Below are 21,929 nucleotides of genomic sequence, written 5' to 3' on the forward strand. Positions count from 1 at the left end.
CACACTCAAAGTGCAGCGACGGTCTGGCGACGTGTTTTCTTCAGGAAGCCTCTCGTTTTAAATCACGCCTGGACTCGCCACTATTTTTACACCGTGTCCTTGGGCTCCTGTCTGGGTCACTGCAGACCGCCGGCAGCCCGGGGTCATCGCTGTGGTAACCTGGTGGTAGACTGCTGTGTGAGAAACACCTGAGTCAACATGAAAATGTGATACATTTGAGGAGGGATGCTGTGTGTGGCGGTGGTCTTGCTCATCACGATGAGAGGGGAAGATGCTCAAAACAGGTTCATAGAAACCTGAGCAGAATATGAAGTCCTCTCTCTGATGTGTTTTTGGAAAAAGGAGGTGACAGCGTTATCTTCCAGGTACAAAGGCAACAGTGAAAGTGTCCTGATGGGACATTTAGGGTCACCAGTTACATCACATGCATGTTTTTTGAAAAACTACCTGGGAGGTTCTCCAGTGCCATCGTTTCTTTAAAACCACACACATACACAAATAATATTTATAAAAAATTATATGAAAAGGTGAAATTCAAAATATAAGGTGAAGAAATTTTTCCAAACATCAAAAATCAGAGAAAATGGTTCACGGTTTCTTTCTGTTTGTTTGTTTGTGTGTTCCAGTGAGCCATGATGTGATGTTGCTCAGAAAGTGGTCCAGCTCTGTTTTTGTGTTTAGGGAGCTGCTCCTGCTCCTTTGTTGCTGTGAACAGGTTTGAACCTGCGTCTCTTTGTTCCTCCGCTGCTCCCAAATATTACAATAAAATCAACATTTACTGCGCGCAGGATGAGGCGAATCTCACATTTCTGTCTTTTCATTTCAACAAACACTGCTTTTCCTCCCCCCCCCAAAAAAAGAGAAAAATAAGAAGGGAAATGGAGTGTGTGTTGGGGATAATTTGCTGACACTCCCTGCCGCTGGTGATTTTTCATTATATCGACTCTCCAGCAGAGACCGCGCCTGCGCTCCTGCTGCCTTCCGAACAAGGCTTCGCCAATCCGGGCTCTGGCTCCATCCCCGGCTCGGCGTCCCACAGGCCAGCGCTAATAAGTCGCCTTAGCTGTCCAGTAATGGGGAAGTGAGAGGGATAGACGCCGCTGTGTGAACGCCGTGAGGAAGTTGAGGGGGGAAGCCGCACGCCGCGCCGGACCGACCGGACAGCTCCTCAGAGACACCTCCGACAGTTGCTGTTGTTGAGTAGCCCTAAAAAAAAAAAAATAATAAAAAAAAAAGCGCATAGTGATGGAGAGAAAGGTATGGACGCTTCTGCTACCTTGTGTTACATGAGCGCGTTTGTTTTATTCCTCATCACTTTGCCCGTGCGTGTGTGTGTGCGTGTGTCCTCATCCACCATTACAACTATCCTTTCTACATTTCCTTTGATGTGCCGCCGGATCAGTGCGCACCGGAGTTTTTTTTTTTTTGCCTCTAATTTATTGTGCGTTTTTTTCCCTATTCTTTTCTGCTGGCTGAATTTCCACATTTGCACCTCGTGGTTATTATTTTTTTTTAATTTTTTTCCCGGGGCTGGTTCGGAGGCGCGCGGCGCGGCGCTCAGGCGCTGCTCGGTGGGGATGATGTGGTTCGGTTTTTGGGAACAATTTCAGGCTCCAGTCGCCCGTCTGCATCATCACACGGCGGCTCAGCCAGTGTATAGTTGCAGCACCACCTCACCCCTCCGCGCCCCCCCCCCCCCCCATTCCCTCCTCCACCTCCACCCCCCCCCCCCCCCCCCCCCCCCCCCCCACCCCACCCCTCCCCGTTTTGCAGCCGACGCAGACACCAGCCAGCGCGGCTTGTTAACCTTGACTGGTGTGGGAAACAGACACTTGAGGAGCGGAGAGCAGAGGAGATGCACGCAGACAGAGTGCAGTGCGGACCATCCATCCTTTTTTTTTTTTAACGCATGCCTTTAATCCATTACCCCTCTTCTTCTCCCCTCCCCTCCTTTTTTTTTTTTTTTTTTTTTTTTTTTTTTTTTAGATGCCTCCCCCGCTTTGACACACACAGACACGAAAACGTTGCACACGTTCAAATTCCCCCCACCCACCTCCATCACCACAAGTGTGCCAGCCTGTGTTAGATGTTGCAGGAAAAGTTTCAATTTCAGTGTGTTAATCTGCTGGCGGGAGGTGGGGCAGCAGCAGCAGCAGGGGGGGTGGAGGGGAGGGGGAGGGGGGGGGGCTCAGCTGAAGCCAGATCTGCTTCTGCTGATCCCAAGGAAAATCTAATTTTTGTAGTAAAGCTGGAGTCAGCAACATATTCACTACGGCTGGAACTGAGTCTCGTCTCTGACTGCGGCCTGCCCTCACAAAGGAGCCATTATCGTCTTTGTTAAAGGAATAGTTTCCTTTTTGGAGAGGCACTGAATGAAAAGTAACCGTAACTCTGCACACAGCATGGTAAATATTCCCATTATCTGCACACACCCTCATCAACTTTTACAGGAGTTGTTACAGGGACCGCTTTGGGCCTCCCTCGTGCCACACATGCTTCGTCTCACAGGTAGTAACTTTTAGTTGGATTCTGGACTTCCTGATGTTTTATTTACACTGTAACACCAAGACCGACATATCTGACAAGTATCTGTAGCTAGTCTGCCACTGTCATGTTGTTACAGCTTTATGGTCTGTCACTGAAACTTTTTCAATCATTTCAATTGGTCTCCTTTAGATTTATAAAAGTATTTGATTGTAAAACTGTTTTATTTCACTATTTCAACATCACTCATTGCTTCTTCTTATCAGTATTCCTCAGAACTCCAGATATTTTCTTTAGGCCTCAAAAGCTTTCTGTTGTCCATCCAGGAAGGCCTACAGCATCCATCCATCCGTTCATCCATCCATCCATCCATCCATCCATCCATCCATCTGGTTATACTGTGATGCATTTTTAACTGAATCAGTTGTTAGATTATTTGGTTGTAAGCTTCAGAAATTAGACAAGCAAATACATTTTCATGATTAAAGGCTATATGTGACTTTATCGGGATGTGATGTGTGGATTTTAGAGGTAAGCTGGACTATTTTCCCAGCATGTCGATTCATATCGTCTGAATGTTGGTGATTTGAAATCATTCTTATGTACTCTGATTCTTAGCAGTGCTCTTTCTCTTCATGCCAGCTGTGAGTTTGCTCTAGGAGGGTTTTTTCGCAGCATGTGAGTTGTTTTCAGTCGTTCTTCCTTCTTGTTTGTGTTTCTAACTCGTACCCCGTAGTCTCCAGGTATGAAATAACCTCGCAGTGCTGACGCGAAACACGATCCCAGATGTCATTTTTTTGAAAACGGCCCGATTCGCGAGGCGTTCTGTGTGGCAGCTTCCTGTGTGGTTCGATCTGCTCTGTGTGAATAATTGACGTATTGTCCGCGGAGTGAAAGCCGAGCTGCTGCAGGTGGAAATGCGATCGTTGTATAGACCTCAGATCTGAAGCCTTCACGACTGAAAGGGCCGTTTGGCCCGGTCCGGCCTTTAGCTGTTTGTGGTGATTTTGGCTGCTGTGGGGCTTCAAACCTCACTTTTCTGATTAGCAGTGATAATAAATGAGTAAACAGCGCTCACATGAGTCGTGATTACTTTAGCAAAAAGTAAAATTGAAGTGTTATGAAATGAGAAACCCTGCTTTATTGCTGAAATGAGAGTCCAGAGAAGTGATCCGGTCATCATCACACATCGCCCAGGAGGAAATTCAGTCTGGTTCACTGAAATGTTGAGAGAGAAAGTAGTCATTTATGTCGAGGAGTAAGAGCAAAAATAAGATGAAAATGACTTATTTATGCATGGATTGAGAGCATCTCCTAACTTTTACATTAAACTGCTGTCATGTTGAGTAACGTCAGTCCCTCTGCAGCAGCAATCCAAAGCCCTGAGTTTCCCTCTGGGAACTGGAGAGATATTAACATCTCCAGTTAACAAGTAGCCAACCTATTAAAGGTAACCAGTTTTAGCCAAAGCTTCGTTTTTATCAGTCAGTAAACAGACTGAATCGGAAACGCCGTGAGAACAGCCGGATCTCCGGCAGAAAGCTGAGGCAGACGCTGCGTCTAATAGGCACCCTGGGTGAAAATTAAATAATTTCCCGTTTTCATTAAACCTTGTACTAATTAGATCTCACGTACACACAGCGTTGCGGCCTTTAATTTAATTCATCGTCATGTTAAAACGTTAATAAACTGTTTAATTATGCTGCCGTCATCTGGCTGTGTCACCGTGCTGGATCCGGGCTTCTCTTTACCGAGGTGTTTATATAATAACTGTAAATGTGCTCGTCGAAGCCTCTCCACACCCCCCTCCACCCCCTCCTCCACTCTCCGTTTCCTTCCCGCTCTGACTTTTATGTCTTGTGTTGACTTATGGAGGACTTGGTGACTCAGCTCCTTGCCGATTCTCCGGCGCTATCAGATGTTCTTCATTTTGACGGCGCTCAAAAGTCGTATTCAGGCGCTTGGGTGCAAACCGTCTCCGCACAGCATTGCATAACTGTGGTATTTAGGAAAAATGGTTGCGTGCACGTGTTAGTTTTTCCATGGATTCCATCCCTCAGAAGTGATTTCCTTCATATTTCCACTGACTTTTTCCATGTAAGATACACACATTTCACAGGAGCTTCTCCATTTTTTTGACTTTCACTGACTGTGAGTAGAAGGAGGCCTTTAGAAGCTCACATTTTCTGTTAAAAGGAAAAAAAAAAAAATAGGTCCCCGGAACCAGAATAGCCCAGTTTAAACTGCAGTCTTCCCTGAACGAGCTCCTGGCACAGATCCTCCCTCAGGATAAAGAAGTGAGCCATTAGTATGCACGGTGCCATCCCAGCTTCTGAGGTCTGATCGGGGATCAGAGAGGACCAGCTCCTTTATACAGCCCTCTGAATGCTGGACCTGGCACACACACACACACACACACACACACACACACACACACACACACACACACACACACCTCAGTCTCCCTGTTCACTCATGTCTGAAATTCACATTGGGACACGCATCAAGGTCCATCAGAGCTTCTCCTGAGTTTGTCAAACTTCTTTTTCGCACTGTTTCTCACACCTCCTGCAGTGAGACCGATTCATTGGACTGGAAGCACACACACACACACACACACACACACACACACACACACACACACACACACACTGGCTCTGTTTCCTAAATAGTAGGTCGCCCAATTAAATGCTCGCTGGCTTTGTGTTTTGTGTTATTTGCAGGGATAAATGGACAATGGAGCACTTCCTTTCCTTTTCTTTTTCCTTTCTTTTTTTTTTTTTTTTTTTTTTTTGGAGGGGGGTGGTGGCTGATGAGGAATGTGTTGGCTCGATTTCTGTTTGTTACCCCGGAAACAAACGAGCTTCCTGTTAAACTTGGAGAAATTAATGATTTTATTGTCCAGCGGAGCTGGAACAAAGTGTGATTTCCATCATTAAGTTATTTATTATCAGGATTAATGGGAGAAAATCACTTGAGCTGAAATGTGAAGATTTGCTATTTTTCTGTATTTTGCATTATTTCTTTTTTTTTTTTTTTTAAGCTGAATACTCTCAGTTTTTGCAATTAGAAACAATAAATGCAAAGCTGGTTATCCCCTCAGAGGAAATAAATTAAAGCTTTCATGCATGTTTTATGCGGCACACAGTTCTCTCAAACACCAGAAATAAAGATTAATTTCCCTCCAAACTGCATTTTCACTCAGCTCTGTGGACCTGCATCATCTCCACTGCCAGATTATAGATTTTAAGTAGAGCGCTTTGTAACCTAATTTCACATGTGGCCCTCTCTGGCCACCAACAGATTATCAACCTTTTCTCTCTTTCTTTTTTTTTTTTTCATCACTGTTATCTTACCTGAAGCCCTCACTTGATGTATGTGTGTGTGTGTGTGTGTGTGTGTGTGTGTGTGTGTGTGTGTGTGTGTGTGTGTTTTGGATTCTTGTATATTGCTTTTTCAGACGTTTATTACTCCCATTTGTAATGCAGGTAATGAGATTGTGCTCAGGGCTGGAAGACAAACCGTCTGGGTCCTGACGGTGCTGCAGTTCACCGAGCGGCTGGTTTGACCCAATTAGACGCTGGCGCTCGATACCGCGCCGTGCTGTGTGTGGAGTTTGGTGCAGTCGAACATACACGAGCTGCAGTGTGTGTGTGTGTGTGTGTGTGTGTGTGTGTGTGTGTGTGGATAGCAGAGCTGCTGTTCACACTTATAAATGTGAATAAATGTCAATGTGCCATTTTGGCTGCAAAAGTTCTTAATTATTTATAGTTGGGGGAGGCAGCGAAGTGATTTTCAGGAAGTGGTAGACCGAGCCGCAGTGTGGGCTTTATCTACAGCACATCTTTATGAACAAGTGTGTATTTGTAGCTTTTCATAATAACTTGCGATGCAAATGTTTTTCTCAAGCCGTTTGTGAGCTAACTCATGCATAAAGTCTTCCGACTAAAACTTAAAAAACTCATTCAAATGAAATAGAAATGTATTCCGTCTTCTGATCTGAACCAAATTATGGTCTGAAAACATGTTTTCCGTGTCTCCTGACATCAAATTGAATTCTTATTGGGCTTTAAAGTAGCTGTTCAGGCCAGATTATAACACGTCCTCATCTCTAATGGAAGCTGTTCTTTGCGTTTAGTTCCCACGACGTCGTCTTGCAACGTTTCCAAATCGCTCCATTTCTGTCTGAAGCTTGTGAGCTGAAAATACAATCAGTCGTCTCCCATTTTCAATTAGTCATTGAATCAATTTAAGCTCTGGTTTTTGCACTATATACTTTATTTAGGACTAAATATCAACTTAATGATTTGTGTTGTCCTCATTTTAAGGATTGCGACACCTCCGCAGTGTGTTTTCGTTTGCTTGTTCCTACTCGTTGCTTCTTTGGGGCCTGTCAGTGAAACTACATCGTTTCTGATGTTTGTTTTTCCTTTTTGTACGACGAAGATCATCGTCTTGCTGAAACGAATTTGGGGAAAACCACATTTGGTGTTTTAACTGATTTGAAGCTTGTAGTGTTCAGCGATGAAATCCTCTCTGGACTTTGAAGGCACCACACACTGTTGCATCGACATGTTAATGGTCCCTGAATGCAGCATTGCTCCCAAAGACGCCACACAAACTGTTAAATCGTGCGTTTATGTGATCGTATTGTACGATGTGAGATCCCAGTCTTTGGGTCTCGTGTTTCACTGGTACAGCGGAGTCGCAGAGAGCAGCATCGATTTTTCTAAAAATAAGAACCTGCCAATCTTTAAAAAAAACACACACACACAAGAAAGAGAAGGTTACTTTCAACATAAGGTTTTCCCAGAATCCTCATCTGGCTCCTCCATGAAAACAAATGTTCAAAGAACGATAAGTAAAGTCTACGTATGCTGCACAAAACATGTATTTATTAAGTTTTATTCAAATAGGTGAATGTTTTTGTTTGTGCTGCAGCTGCGTGAATGAACGGTTCGGTGAAGGTTTTTGGAAACCTTGCTGCATTTCGCTGAATAATCGCCTCTTCATCTCATCTCCTGACCGAAGAGCAGACATGGCGGCGTGCCGCTCCGTCTCGTATCGGTTCTGCCCTGGATCTGTCGCCTCCGTCTCCCATCCTGAGCGGGCAGAGTGGTGCTGAAGGATGGAGGCCGGCGCAGCTTTTGGATGCGGTGTAGGAAAGACGAGGGTAGAGAGGAGCGAGGGAGCTGGAGCTGGAGGAATTACTCAGACTGTCCTGCCAGTTTTTATATTTCATCCGGTGGAGTTTTATGTGAGAGCTCGTTTTTTCTTCTCTCTCTCTCTCTCTCGCCGTGTTTGTGTCAGCGTTGACCCCGTCGACCTCAGCCGTGACTAACCCAGCCAGCCCAAGCCTTTTCTCGCTCCCTGCTTTCTCGCTCTTTACAGTTCGTCTCTGAAATAGTTCCCCTTCTCAGCTCACCAGCTGCTGCTCCAGTTTTGAAGTCGCCGAAGTCGGCGTCGCTCTGCCCTGATTGGTCGCCGGGCCCCGGCGCGGGGGCAGATTATCCCGTCGTCATGGCTACAGCAAACAGGAAATGCCCGGGAGCAGGTAGCGCTCCGGGCTGGTCCCGGCGATCTCGCGTTGCCGCTCGCGGGAGGGAAACTTGGCTCATTACGGCTGCGTCGTCTTTCCATCTGCTCCCACAATGCCTGCCTCTTTCTGAGCGGCGGGAGCCCAAGCGTGAAGCGGCGCCCGGATAGAGATGCTTTGTCCCAAACAGACCCCTGAAAGCCAAGGTCGAGTCTAAACTCCTTATCTGCGCCTTCTTAGGTGAGGTGCTTAACAACAACAGAAATATCCGCAGGAAGAGTGCGTCTTTGTGCGAGCCTTCGCCGCCTCGCACCGCATTGTACAGAATCACTTTGATCACCAAATATCAACAGATGCTCTGTCGGGGGAGACTTCTCTCTCTTTCTCTGCAGGTTCCTCCTCATTACATATGCCTAGCCGCAAGAAATCACTGCCGAAATGTACTTCCCTGCTCCCTAATCCGCGCTCGGCGAAGGTGCGGGCCCGCGTGCTTTGTACAATCTCTTTGATGCCGGCTGACGGCCATTGAGTAGCTTTCCGAGAGCTCTGGCCTTTAAGCAGCTTGAGCTGGGTTTTGTCTGCAGCTCTTAAAGTGAAGAAAGGGAGTCGAGGGGCCCAGCGGTGGGAGGGAATCAGACTTCCCCTCGTGCCCTCGGTACAGTCTGTATTCCCCCTTGTGCGCCCCATCTGTCTGCGACAATAATGTTGACGAGGGCAGGTTCATGATTTCTGGTATGTAAACGCCGCCGCTGGGAGCCCAAGGAGAGACTTCGGAGTGGAGTTTTTTTCTCTTGACAACATTCCCTTTTTCTCTTTCTGTGAGGCGGTTGTAGAATTCAAGGCCAAAACCACTCCGCTGAGGATTTCCTCTTTCGTTCCTTTATTTCGGCTTCGTGTAAACGGTGACGTCTGCGAGGCCGCGATGAAAATCAAAAGGCTGCACATCACGTTTAGAAGCTGAGTGAGGTGAATAGTCAATGCAGAGATCTGAGAGAAAAGGACGACATTCACATTACTTAATTTCTTAATGTTAGATTGTATTGAAGAGGTTATTGGTCAGTTTTGTTTGGATATGAACTCATATGCCAGGAAAGTCACTGCGTCTTGAATCAAAGAAAAAGATTTTCTCTCGGCTTTCCTCGTATTTGACCCTCTTCATGAGGATTCTTTGAAAGAATTCAACGATTCCGGCTCCAATTCACAAATAGTTTCCTTTCCTTCTCATATCAACACAAAGCTTTTTTTGAACATTTCAAGTAGGGTTTTATTTTTTTCAACTTTCTTTTGCCTTTGCACATCTGGAAAAAAGTCATCTTTCAGCTTTTGAATGTCTAAATCTGATCAGGTCAACAAACAGCTTGATTTAAATAAAAAAAATGAAGTCAAAGTTTGACTATTTAAAAGCAGGCATAATGTTACTGAGCTTTAACTCCCTATATCTCACAGGAAATATTTATACAGTAACTGCCAACACAAATATTAATATGACTTATATTGAGCCAAAACGTGCACGTTATTAGTTTTCAGAGGGGCTGTGCTCCTGTGTGGCCATGACAGAGGAGGGGTGTTAACAGAGATGATCTGAGCGTCAGGGTTACTCCTTTCCCAGTTTTATACTTTACATTTGATTCTTGAGCAGAAATCTTGACAAAATGAGACGAATGGAGGCCAAGGCTGGGAAATTATTCTTTTCAAGCATGTAGTTTCTAGGACTGAATTTATTCTGAATGTCCTAAATATAAATGAAATGTATGAACTCGGCTGATGACAGTTTCAGACTATATATACTTATTCAATATTTTAGATTAAATGAAACTAGCAGAAGTATAGTTCTGTGTTTTGTGTGTTTTTATTGATACTGATTTGTGTGAAAGCGTTTACTGCTTCTATGAACACAGAGGTGTGTGTTGTGGACGAGGGGACTAAATTATTTTGGTTGTATTAAAACTATTATTCTTCACTCTGAGACATGATATTATCATTGTTTAGGTTTTATCGAGGCTTACGTGAATCAATGAATGAATGAATGCTGGTAGTATTTGCTGGGATCTCTCCTTTGTTGAGGGGTTGATGGAGCAGCTGCTATTTATTGCACAGCAGACAGCAGTCTGATTTTTGGTTCCTGCCTTGTGTTGCATGTGTCGGGAGCTCTCTGTCTCCCTCCTGTGGCCAAATATGGAAGTGTAGCTTTTTACCAAAAAAAATATTTGCAAGAATCTGAGGAAATAAACCCGCTTAGAGAATTTAAAAAATAACTCAGCTGTTAAACAGTATTTCTCTGTACCTCACGTGCTGCTGTGGTTTGATATTTTCACTGTGTCCTGATAGGGATTTATTATTTTCAGGCACTCTGGCCACCTCAGAATGCTTGTTTGCTCCCCCTCTTGGTCATTAATAACACTGCTGCAGCTCCCTTACCCCCTGCCAGCCCCCCTCTGCCCCCCTCAGCCCCCCTCTGCCCCCCCTGCCGGCTACACGCTGGACATGGCCATTTGGTGAGCCTGACTGGCTTTGGTGAGGGAGCCGGTGGGGCTCCAGCAGGGGGTACTCCTGCACTCCCGCCTGCTCTCCAGCATGGCCGCCCGGGCTGCCGGAGCTCTCTTTGTTATCCTTGAACGCCCACGTGTCGTTGCTGGAGGAACGGGAGATTGGCACAAGCCTCCCGATCAGTGCGGGCGAGCTCGCGCTCCTCCGAGCCGAGCTTTTTAACCTTGCAAAGAGGAGTGAAGACGCGCGCGCCTTTGAGTGCGTGTGTGATTAACACATTTTACATAACGTGCTGTGTAGAGCAAGGCTGACCTCCTGTCGGAGCAAGGACTGACTCCGCCGCTGCTTTTGACTGCGGGGAAGATGGATCGAGGGAGCGGGAAGGCGGCGAAGCTTCAGGCGCCTTTAAAACGCTGCCGACTGAAAGCGGCAGTACCCTCATGTGACCAGCAGGTGTCACCAGTAAGCAGACTAACGCCGTGGCCTGTCAGGAGAGCGGCAGGGTCCATATTTTATGATCAATATCTTCATTATAAGAACTGTGAGGGGAGTCTGGGAGTTTTTTCGTACCGCTGCTGCTTTTCCCCTCTCCTCCCTCGTGTGTGTAAGACGAGCGTGTGTCCCACTCTGAGGCGCAGTTCATCCTCCAGAAGGTCATGACCTCTGAACTAGAGGTCACAGACCCGGTGAGCAGCTGTCCACATGATGATTGCGCGGCGTTACGGTCGGTCTTGTCATTCCGGCTGGTTTGATAACCTCAAACTTGCTCCGTGAGGGCGAGGAGTGAAGAACAGATCCGGCGTTAATTGACTGTTCAAACTCTCTGAAGATTGTTTTTTTTTTTTCATACTTTGACACGTGCGTCGACACTGTTCCACCCTTTTCTTGCACCCGCACCACACGAAACAATAACTGTGACAATTTGCCTTCACGTGCCGCGAAGCCAAGCCCCCCTTTTTGAATGTGCCCCACTTCACCTCCTTTGTCATTCAAATAACCTCATGAATATTTCACTCCTCTGGTCTGACTGGAGGAGGAAGGAGGAGACGGGGGAGGATGAGGAGCCGGCTGGAGAGTCGTAATCTTCTGGCCTGGTGTTAGTCGGAGTAATGATGACCTGCGTGCCGATGGGCAAGGGATCACGCCTGTGTGTAATTAGACTGTGAGACAACACGGGGAAACAGAAACAACTCGATTTACCGCTCCTCTGTAACTCTTATATTCCTCTGTTTGTTTTTATTTTTTGAGTTCTCATATCTTTCTGAATTTTGTGGTGATGGTTACTGAAGTCGGACTGAGAGAAATCACAGCCCAGCCTAATGACACGTGCCAAGTGACACATGCAGTCACCTGGCCGTCCAGGCCGCCTGTTTGTTTGCCATGACAGTGTAGCGGCGGCCGGAGCGCGGCCTGCCGGAGACGACCACTGGGTGAAAGGTAAAAGCTAATGAGGCAGCCGGAGGAAACGGCTGTAGCCCGCCGCGAGTGCGCCTTGGCAGAGGCGCAGGAAGTGAAGGTGCTCTTGACTTTGGCCTTTCGCTTTCTGTGAAGAGGTTTCGGAGTGCACAGGCGTGTTAGAAACCCTCGGAAGTGGCCGGGCTTTGACTTGCCCTCCGTTACTGTCATGTCTGGCAGTTTACACGTGCGTTAATGATATGCGGCGTGGCTCCTTTAAGAGCCCAGTGTTCCTTTTTTTTTTTGAGAATGAGTCCAGACTGAGCAGTGTGTGAGCCGGCTGTTGCCTCCTCTTGGTCACTACAGGCGAGGGGGGGGGGGGGGGGGGGGGGGGGGTGCTGGAGGAATGGCTAACCCGCTGGAAGCTCCCCAGCCCCCCTCTCGGCTCAGACCAAATGGCAGCCTCACTGAGCTGCATGCCCTTATCTACCAAAGGAATGCAACAGCTGTGCAGGGGAGCGGCATGGTGGGCTGGCTGAAACCCCCCTGCCAGACCCCCGCATGGCTTCTCTCTCTCTCTCTCTCTGCCTCTCTCTCTCTCTCTCTCTCTCTCCCTCCCCTCTCTACACCACCACCCCCACCTCCAAGCGACGTGCAGGGCTCCTGAAAGGCAGCTCAACTAAAAAGTGAGCGAGACACAGTGAGAGACACGGCCCTGCTGCACATTCAAAACAGAGGGAGAGGGAGGGAAGAGAGAGGGTGAGAGAGAGAGAGAGAGAGAGAGAGAGAAGGAGAGTCAGGGACAGGCAGTGCTGAAAAGGAGAGCACAAAGAGAAGGAAAGTGGAGCAGGGGAGGGGAACCGGAGGCTGGGAGAAGGGAGAGGGAAAGACAAAAGAAGGAGAGGGGAGACGTAGCAGGGTGAGCGGAGGGGACTGAGCAAATGGCTACGGAGGAGACGGCGGGGGGAGCCAGGAAAGCCACCAAGAGCAAACTGTTTGAGTTCCTGGTCCATGGAGTGGTGAGTGGCGCTGTCCGTCTTTCCCGTGAAGGGAGCTGGGCTCTGGCATGCATCCGTGTGTGCGTCTGTGTGTACGTGTGTGTGTGTATGTGTGTGTGTATGTGTGTGTGTGTGCATGAGTCGGCGCAGCCTCAGCAGCAGCAGCAGCAGCAGCAGCAGTGGCGGTCTGTGTGTGAGAGATAGCTGGGTAAAAGCTGGCCATGTGAAGGTTATTTCCAGCCCCCCCCCCCCCTCCTCCTCCTCCTCCTCTTCCTCCTCCTCCTCCTCCCTCCCCGCCGCTCGCTGGATCCCAGCCTGTTAGGAGACGGCTTGAGAAGTGGAGCAGCGTGGATGGATGGATGGATGGATGCATGGATGGATGGATGGGGCATGGTTGAGGAGCAGAGGATTTCTAACATGCGCTCACATAGATATTTATATATTAAAAAAAAGGAAATCTGTAGAAATAGAAGCTGAGCAGCAACAGCAGCAGCAGGAGGAGGAAAAAAAAAAAGCAGCCAGCTCCCCCTTTGGCTAAGAGAGGAGCAGACTGAGCATGCTTCTCTGGGAGTCACAGACAGAGGGGGGAAATGACGAGTCCACTCAAAACAACACGGTCCCAGCAGCCTTTCCTGGCTGCTGGCGCGTCGTTCGGTGGAAGCATTTGAACCTGTAAGGTCACGAGGCGATTTTGAAAAAAGAGAGAGGACGTAGTGTGGTGGATGGAGGAGAGGCAGGCGGCCAGAATCCTGGAAGTCACTCAGAACAATCGGCCCATTCATGTGGAGCGAGCGCGAAATGTCAAGTGAAGTGTGGCTGCCGGTTAGAGGTTAGGCAACTGTTACCGTGCGCTTTAATAAACGGCGCACCGGGCTCACGAGTGGTTTGTTTTGGTGACGAGTGAAGAATGGATTTCAAGGGCGAAGTGAAATTCTCCATCATGTTGGAACTTTTCGCACATTTGGCTAAAAAAGACCCATGACCCTCAGCATGACGCCATGTGCTTCTGTCTCTTTAGAAGTCCCGTTTCCCTTTTATATTTCAAATATTTATTCCTGCTTGGCGATTATTTTCATTCCGATTTAGCTTCGTCTTTACCGCCCATGCAAACTTGAGGTTGTACCTTCAAATGACAGCAGATCTCCGAAGCAGCAATGTTGGAAACAGAGATTTTTGTTTCCAAAATTCCACAAATATTTGTTCTTGTTATCTCCATTGTCCGGTCTGCTAACGGTCTAGACTGGGCTGTTTTCTCACTCTAATACCGGAAACGACAAGACGTGAAGGGAAAAGCAGAGTTCAGACATCGTGTTTGATACATGGACTCTTTTGGAATGAAAGATATTTAGTAACCATCCTGTTGAAGGAAACCCTGCAGTCTGGGACAGACGATGATGCTTGAAAATGAAGGAAAAAAAGAAGTAAATTGTGCTAATTCAGGTTTCAACATCTTGACAAAGCCAAGTTTCACAATCCAGAAACAGAATATTAGTTCCTCCTCTGAGGCTTTATTATCTATTAGTTCATTTATTCACGATTTACTTGAATTTGCCACATGATTGATATCAAAAACAGTCATATATGGAATATTTTCATCTCAGGCTTTGGCTTGGTAGGTTCCTTAATCAATAGTTGAAGACAGAAGAGGTGAAAATATACAGTATTTTACAAGGAAAATCCAATTGTGTTTATTATTTCATCTAAAATCTACTTGAACCACCTTCAGCTCGTCTCGTGCTGCCCGGGATCGAAGCTGGAGCTCAAACGATTAATCAAACCGAAGCTGATTAAATGTTTATTGTAGCAACATTAAAGTCAAATCTCGGAATCAATGAGTTGCAACAAAGAAGCGTCTGGCAGCCGTTTTTCTGTGTGAACATTTAAACATTTTCATTCAGTTTTGGGCTGATTTCCAAAGGATTAATGAAGGAAGTGATCAATGGCGGCCTTGCTGCTCTCATAAATAGACACCGTCGTCCCTGCCCTCTGCTGAACTCTCTCTCTCTGATCCTCAAACTTGGCGTCTCCTCCTCACCTCCTCAAGTACGCCCAGAAGGTCGGGGAGACTGACAGCGGGTGTTTGTCAAAGATTTTTTTTTTTTTTTTTATGCCTCAAAGTCCCACAACTTTGTTTGATGGAGTTGAGGTTTCGGACCTAACTCCATTTTAATCAGCGCTGACGTCGGGCGCGGCGACACCGGCGAGATTTATACACTGTAACGAGATGAGGTATTGTCTCTGTGACAGGAGCGGTCATTACAGGGGCTCCGGCGCACCGAGACAGACTTTAGGAAACAATGGAGCAGGTGATTGATGAGCCAGATGAGCGTGTCCTCTCAACAGACCAATTAACCTTGATGAGGCTCGGCCCGCTCCAAGCCAAATATTTCCCCCCGCTTATTTTCTCTCCTGCTTTTTTTTTTTTTTCTTCACCCCCCTCTTTGTCTCCCCACACGTTTTAAGATGGAAAAAAATCTGGTCGGTAATAGTTTGCGGCACGTTTTCTCGCCGTGCGTTCTGCAAGAACGGAGAAATATTTACACTCGGGGGATATGAAGGCGAGTATTGTTCGCCCGTGGCGAGCCGTGACGTCTTCCTTCCTCTCGGTGCACGCGCGAAAACAAACGGCCGCAGATGTATTCACGCGCCCGAGACGTAGTGCAGAAAGCGAAGTCGCTCCTGGAGGTCGCCGCGTTCTGGCCACTCCAGTTTCAGTTGGAGGACTGAACTGACAGGCAGGAGAGGAATGAACTCATCTGGACGTTTCATCAACTCTTCAAATAGATAATAACACGAGCTACAGAAGGATAGTCAAAAAAAAAACAAAACAATGTGTCTCGGTTGATGCCGAGTCATGCGAATAGTTTCAGCTGTGAGAAATCACTTTTTCAGATTTTGGCCTCTGCGTCGAGGCTGAAGAGGTGAGAGAAGTTCAGGCTTTGCCATCACAGCGTTGGACAAAAACCACCTCTGCGGCCACTTGACTCTCCAAACACAAAGCCCCGCTTCCCCTGGATGAGCCATAGACCTTGTTGCCACGATCATTGAAGCGACTCGCCGCCAAAGAGTTCGTCAACACGAAAACTGTCTGCAGTTTGCCGTTTGGAGGATACAGAGCGAGCGTCAGCTGCAGAATACTGTTCTCAAGTTTACGATTTATCTAGATCAAATGTGCACAAATTTCTGATTTTTATTTGATACTCTCTAGCTTGTGAAGCGTGAAGATTTGCAGCTTTTCTTTCAGCTTGTTGAGGTTTTTGGTCAGACAAAACAAAACATTCGAGGACGTCGCCTTGGCATTTTTCTGGAGTTTGCTGTCAGCTTATAGACATAACTTTCTGCTAATACATTTAAATAAAACACTGGGAATAAGTTTCATTTCTGCTTTCGATGAATATGCCGGCCAGATTCAGATGTGAATCAAACAATAAGACACATCGCGAAGATGCTAAAAATGGGGTTTAGCTTGTAATTAAGGGGTTAAAATTTAATTCGTCTCACATTTTCAGAGGATTGATTCATCAAAAGTTCATGGAGTTGTGTCTCCTGTAAGTGTTGCCATTGAATTTACACACACTGAAACTCTCAAGAAGCAAATAAATCTGAGCAAAAAGCAAAGACTCCACTGAAAAACTCCTGAAAAATCCAGCTCTGTTCGGAGTCATTTCGTCTCTTCAGCCGCCTGAGTTCCATCACAGCTAAACTTCAGTGTAGTTAACGGAGATGCTAAATAAATCAAGCTCACCGGGTCCGCGATCCAGATTCTCCGGGTTCTGTTTGAGGGTCAAGATGCGTATTTCATCTATTTTAATAGAAATCTTGTTGATTATTTCCTCTTTGATCACGAACCAGCGGCAGACCTCCACTCCAGAGGTAAGAATCAAAGCGGTGTTCAGAGTGAAGAAGCTTTATTAGATAAAACACACGCAACATTGTACTGAAAGCCAACAAACACATTCTAATTCATTTCCGTGATTACGGGCTCGAAATAAACATTTGAAAGCAACATTTTAGTAAAAAAAAAAATAAAAAAAAAAATCCCAATTTTGTATGTTGATTTATTATTGTTGCTGCACTCAGAGCTTTCAGTGTCGCATCAAAAGCGGATGATTTGGCAGCGCAGTAACAAAAAGTAGGCATTGATTTTGTGACAGTGAAGTGGATATAAAATGCATCCCGCCGAAGGAACCTCATCCTCGGTTTTTATTAGCTTTCAGGGCTGCGATCGAAGCTTTTTGAGGGGCCATTCATGTAGCAGCCCACAGATTCATATGTTTAGTTCGGTGTGGGTTAAGTTTGGCCTCTTCAAATCCCTCCAGCCTTCCCAGGGATGCCAACACACTTCTCAGATATCCATCCACATGGCAGATTCGATTGCTGGCTGGCTGGCAGAGCTCCGGGCAGAGTGTTGGAGTCGGTTCAGCAGGTCAGATTATAGAGTGCCGCTCGTGTGTGTGTGCGCGTGTGTGTGTGTGTGGATTTACATTATCCATCTATGGTTTTCTGTATCTGTTATTTGGGAGGCTGGAATTCTCCAGACAGCGGAGCTGATAGTGTGTGTGTATGTGTGTGTGTGTGTGTGTGTGTGCTGTCTGAAGCCTGTTATTGTCCAGGAAGCAGACAGTAAAGGAAGGAGCCTCTTAAGACTCCACAAGGTGACAACACAGGAGCAGGAGGCCCCGGCCATATGCTGTTTTATCCTCTCCTGCTCGCAGACCCCTCAGTGGCTGCGACCCCCGGCGTCCCCTCCCCCCTCCGCCGGCCGGCTCCCCGCCGGAGTGACAGCCGCGTCTGCTCCAGCCTCTTATCGCTGGATCTCTGCCTGGTCCGTTTCAAAGGGCACATAATACGTCAGCCCCCCGGCCTGTCGTACGCGGCAATAATCTGTTTGGGGGTTATTAAATCTGCTTGTGAACACACGCATTTGCATTTCGGCGCAACTTCAATATCTGGTTCCGCTATTGTGCCCCTTCTCCCTGCTGATTATCGGCCGGCGCTTTGTTTGTCTGCAGCCTGTTTGTGGACGGTCTAAAGATCAGCTCAGACGTGTTCGCGAATTCACTTTGTGAACGTGGCGGTTGGTCGAAGAATGGAGGCACAGGTGAGATTAGAAGCAGCCTCCCAGGCGTTCGAGTTCTCCGTCATTCAGCCATTATTAGCAGTGTTTTGGAATTTTGCAGGTTTGATTAAAATTCGGTTCGTTTCCTTTTTTGTTTGTATAGCAGCAATTACAACATGTCCTAAACAAACAAGGAATGAAATGTCTGCGGATCCAAAGCGGCTGATATATCAGCTCATCCATATTCTGCAGATCACAAGCTTCACAGCGATCCAGAGAGTGGACGGAGAGGAGAGAGAACAGACTGCAGGGCAGAGAAAAAAACCTACCTACTGACCTCTGAATGTATTGAAAGTGGAAAACGGGTGAAGTCCGGACCGTAAAATAAGACCTCCAGGCAGGATAAACCCAGAGCAGCTTCACTAGAAAAGGCTTCAGGCTGACCTGAACTCACCAGAACTACACTTTTTCCACAAAAGAAGGCTTTACTTTGGTGAAAACACATTTAAAAACAAACCTCTGTGTGATTTATGTGAATAATTTACCAGACTCAAAGAGAAATCCACTTAGTGCCTCATAAATGGATTTACATTTTTTGCAGCAATAATAAAAAAAGTCTCCACTTTACACAAAACAAGACCATTAGAAGACACATATCTGACTCCATACACGCCCTGCTTTGAATAATTAGAAGACAGAGAGGAATCGCGTACTTTATGTCACAAGGATTTTCATATTTACACATTCATTTGTTCTGGGATTGCGAGCGGCTTCACCCAAGGTGAAACAGCTGTATTTACACACCGCCTTTCCATCCATTTCAAATACGACATTAAAGCATAAGTGCATATTCTGAGCGCACTGTCATAATTTATTCCAACATATATTTCTAACTCTGCATCTTGAAAAGAAACAGACCTTTTCATCTCATTTAATTGGAAAGTCATTTATCTGTGTGTAAGCTGTTTTAAATGTAAGGATTGAACACGATGCGCCGTATCGATCAAACTGCCCAAAAGTGACCCTGTTCGCAGGAAGCAGTGCGATCAGCCTTCTCCTGCAGGATTTGAGGTTTCAGCTCGTTTTCCAAAGTGAGATCCGCTGAAGCGGTCCGTCTGTTTCACGTATCAAGTTTCCCGTCTAATCCTGGAGAAAACAGCACGGCGTCTTCAAAAAACTTGAAAGGATGTCTGGATATTCAGTGCTTTTCAGGCTAATTGGTGTCTTTTAATTTCCGGTCGGAGCAGCCCTCGTCCTTTACAGGTGGAGTTTGTCAGTCGGGTTGATTAAGGCGGCGCAGAGCGGTCTGTCCTCTAGTGGCGGGGTCAGCGTCTCCATCGCCTGCCGATGAGCACGTGCTGAAGGGAAGAGTTTGTCAAAACCCTCTCACACCCAGGGAGAACATGCAAACTCCACTCAGTTCCTCCCAGCATGGCTTCACGCTTCACTCAGTTTTCTGTATTTAATTGAGAACGGTTTTGAAATTCAATACAGTTTGTGAAGTGTTTTCTCCACATATACGAGAAATGATTTCCACCCGGGACCTTGGAGTGTGAGAGGCGCTGTTTGTTTGGGTGTTTACAGCCGCTGTCAATGAATCGGCGTATGATTAGAGTTTGAATACTTCCATATATTTTGAGGTGCTGGAGCGGCGCACTGAAGAGTAAAAAGTGTTTTAATTTTAATCAGAGGTCTGGTTATTCTCTGTGTTTCTGCTGGAGACTGTTACAAACGCTGGGAGGTCTGGACTCCGGATGAAGGCAGGCGCTTTATTCGTTTTTTTTTTTTTGTTTTTTTTCCTTCTTTCCCTCCCGCTCCGTTTCAGACAATAAAGCGAGGCGGGAGGCAGCTGTTGTCATGGGAGTGACAGGCACAGGTGAGCCTTCCCCAGTTGTTCCCATGCGTCAGGACGGGAGGGCGAGACCGCCGCCTCTGACACTGTTTGCATTGTTCGGGAGGCTTCTTTCCTTTTTTTTCCTTCATTATTCATTTGTGTGTGTGTGTGTGTGTGTGTGTGTGTGTGTGTGTGTGTGTGTGTGTGTGTGTGTGTGTGAGACAGTGTGTGTTTGCCTGCTGAGAAGCATCTCAATTTAGTCTATTTTTCAGCTGCCAAAGCGGATTTTTTTGTTTCAAGATGACAAGAAAACAAAAAATTAAAAAAAAAGGAAAACAAGTCAGAAAAAAAAAAGATAATTTGTGATTGTTCTCAGTTCAGCTGCTCTTGTTTCTGGTATTTAATGGAAATTAGCGCCAGTGTTGTTAAACAAGAGACAAAAAAGAGCAGATTTTGGAGCAGATTGCTTGAGAATGATTTAAAGTTTCCTGAATGACACGCTGCGTATTTCCTCAATAGAAACTTCATTTGTGCTCCCAGAGGTAGAATCTGGAGCGGTGTGAGTCTGCAGTCGGCGTTTTGAGAGGTCATCCTGCATCAGAAGCTGCTCTGTTGCAGATTTTGTCAGACAGGGTCACAGACGATCTGACGCTTCCTCTGCTGTATTTTTAGAAATTTGTAAATTGTGGTAAAACAATAAGAACTTTTTTTTTTTTTTTCCTTCTGCGTGCCTGACCGTCCTCTCTCTTCTTGCCTCCCAGCGTCCTGGTATGCCGTCCGGAGCGAGGATGCCCCACCAGGGCGCCCCCATGGGGCCCCCCGGCCCGCCGTACGGCGGCAGCCCGGCGGTGCGGCCCGGCCTGCCCTCCCCGGTGATGGAGCCCAGCCGGAAGAGGCCCGCCCCCTCCCAGCAGGTGCAGGCGCAGCAGCAGCAGCAGCAGCAGCAGCAGCAGCAGCAGGCCGTCCAGAACCGCGCCAGGAAGTGAGTCTGACCCCGCCCCCCCCCCCCATTACAGCTCCGCCCACCGCACCGCATGGCGTTCTGTCTTGTGTGTGAGCTGTGAGAGCACAACAGGTGTGGTTCACTGTCATTTCACTGCTGCTTCATCTCGTTTAAAAAGAATAGATTTACAAAAAACAACCTTAAAAGATGAACTGGAAGCCAAAATTCATCAATGACTCTCTGCATCACATTAACTCTGACACGAGTTTTACTGCCTGATATAGAAAGCACAAATTAAATCTTAGGAAAATATATAATAGATTGGGTATTTTTTTTCTGGAGCGATCAACAATAGAATCAAAATAAATCCAGTTAGTCTGATTATAAAATATAAACACACATTACCAGTTTGTGTTGACATTATAACTGCATTTAATGATTATGCATTACCATTGAATTACTGTCTCTCATAAACAGTTATTACTGTCTTTAAATCGTCAGAAAATCATAATACACTCGGATCTGTTTTGCAATAAAGCCAAATTGTTTGACTTTAAACCACAAGTTCTCTGTTTTACATCTTCTACGTGTAATTTGTATTCAGGAGCAGCTGCCCGCTATTAAAATCTCACATAAATAAAAAGTAATGTCTCTAAGTAGCCTAAATAACATGAATTTTGTAATGCGGTAGATTAGAAAGAAGCAGGCACATTCCAGGCAGAGGGGATGATTTGACACAAATTTGCCTCTTTGAATAATTAATCATCACTTCATTCCAGCGTGCGACTCATTAAATCACTGCTCAGACCTATGATCAGTTTTCTAGACTCGTGCACAGAACCGCGACCCGACCGCTGCAGTGGAAACAATGTGGGAGAAATTTTGATGCGAAAAACCTTTTTATAGTTGACATATTTTGGTTTTTATTAGTCTGATTCATCGTTGGTTTCTCCTGTTTGACAGATCGTGTGGAGTTTGTTTACTTGAATGAAAGAAATCAACAATCTCTCTCCTCTGGGGAAGACACAGCCGTCTCTATAGTGTTGTGAATCCCTAACAGGGCCAAAAAAGCAACAGAACTATTTTCCATTTTATGTATTTTCATACTGCGATGCGGCAAAAGCTTTCAAATTTCAGAAATCATCAGAACGAAAAGTGAAACCATGACCTTTGTGTATCTCTTTTTCGGCTTT

General features: G+C 46.3%; 1 protein-coding gene across 5 annotated transcripts in view; it reads left to right on the top strand.

The window, feature by feature from the left end:
• Window positions 1-981: 981 nt before the first annotated feature.
• The window catches only part of smarcd3b (SWI/SNF related BAF chromatin remodeling complex subunit D3b), a 36,475-nt gene continuing 15,527 nt past the window's right edge, over window positions 982-21,929 (top strand). For 2 of the 5 annotated variants that reach the window (XM_030099529.1, XM_030099530.1), the window contains exons 1-2: window positions 12,526-12,921; window positions 20,555-20,775. In XM_030099529.1, the coding sequence (XP_029955389.1) occupies window positions 12,844-12,921; window positions 20,555-20,775 (299 nt within the window). In that variant the 5' untranslated portion in view covers window positions 12,526-12,843. Of the gene's footprint in view, window positions 1,258-12,523; window positions 12,922-20,554; window positions 20,776-21,929 lie in introns of those variants that run through there. The other 3 variants (XM_030099528.1, XM_030099527.1, XM_030099526.1) reach the window with 3 other exon arrangements.

This window comes from Salarias fasciatus, chromosome 9 (genome assembly GCF_902148845.1).
Source record: "Salarias fasciatus chromosome 9, fSalaFa1.1, whole genome shotgun sequence".
In the NCBI taxonomy this organism is placed as follows: domain Eukaryota; kingdom Metazoa; phylum Chordata; class Actinopteri; order Blenniiformes; family Blenniidae; genus Salarias; species Salarias fasciatus.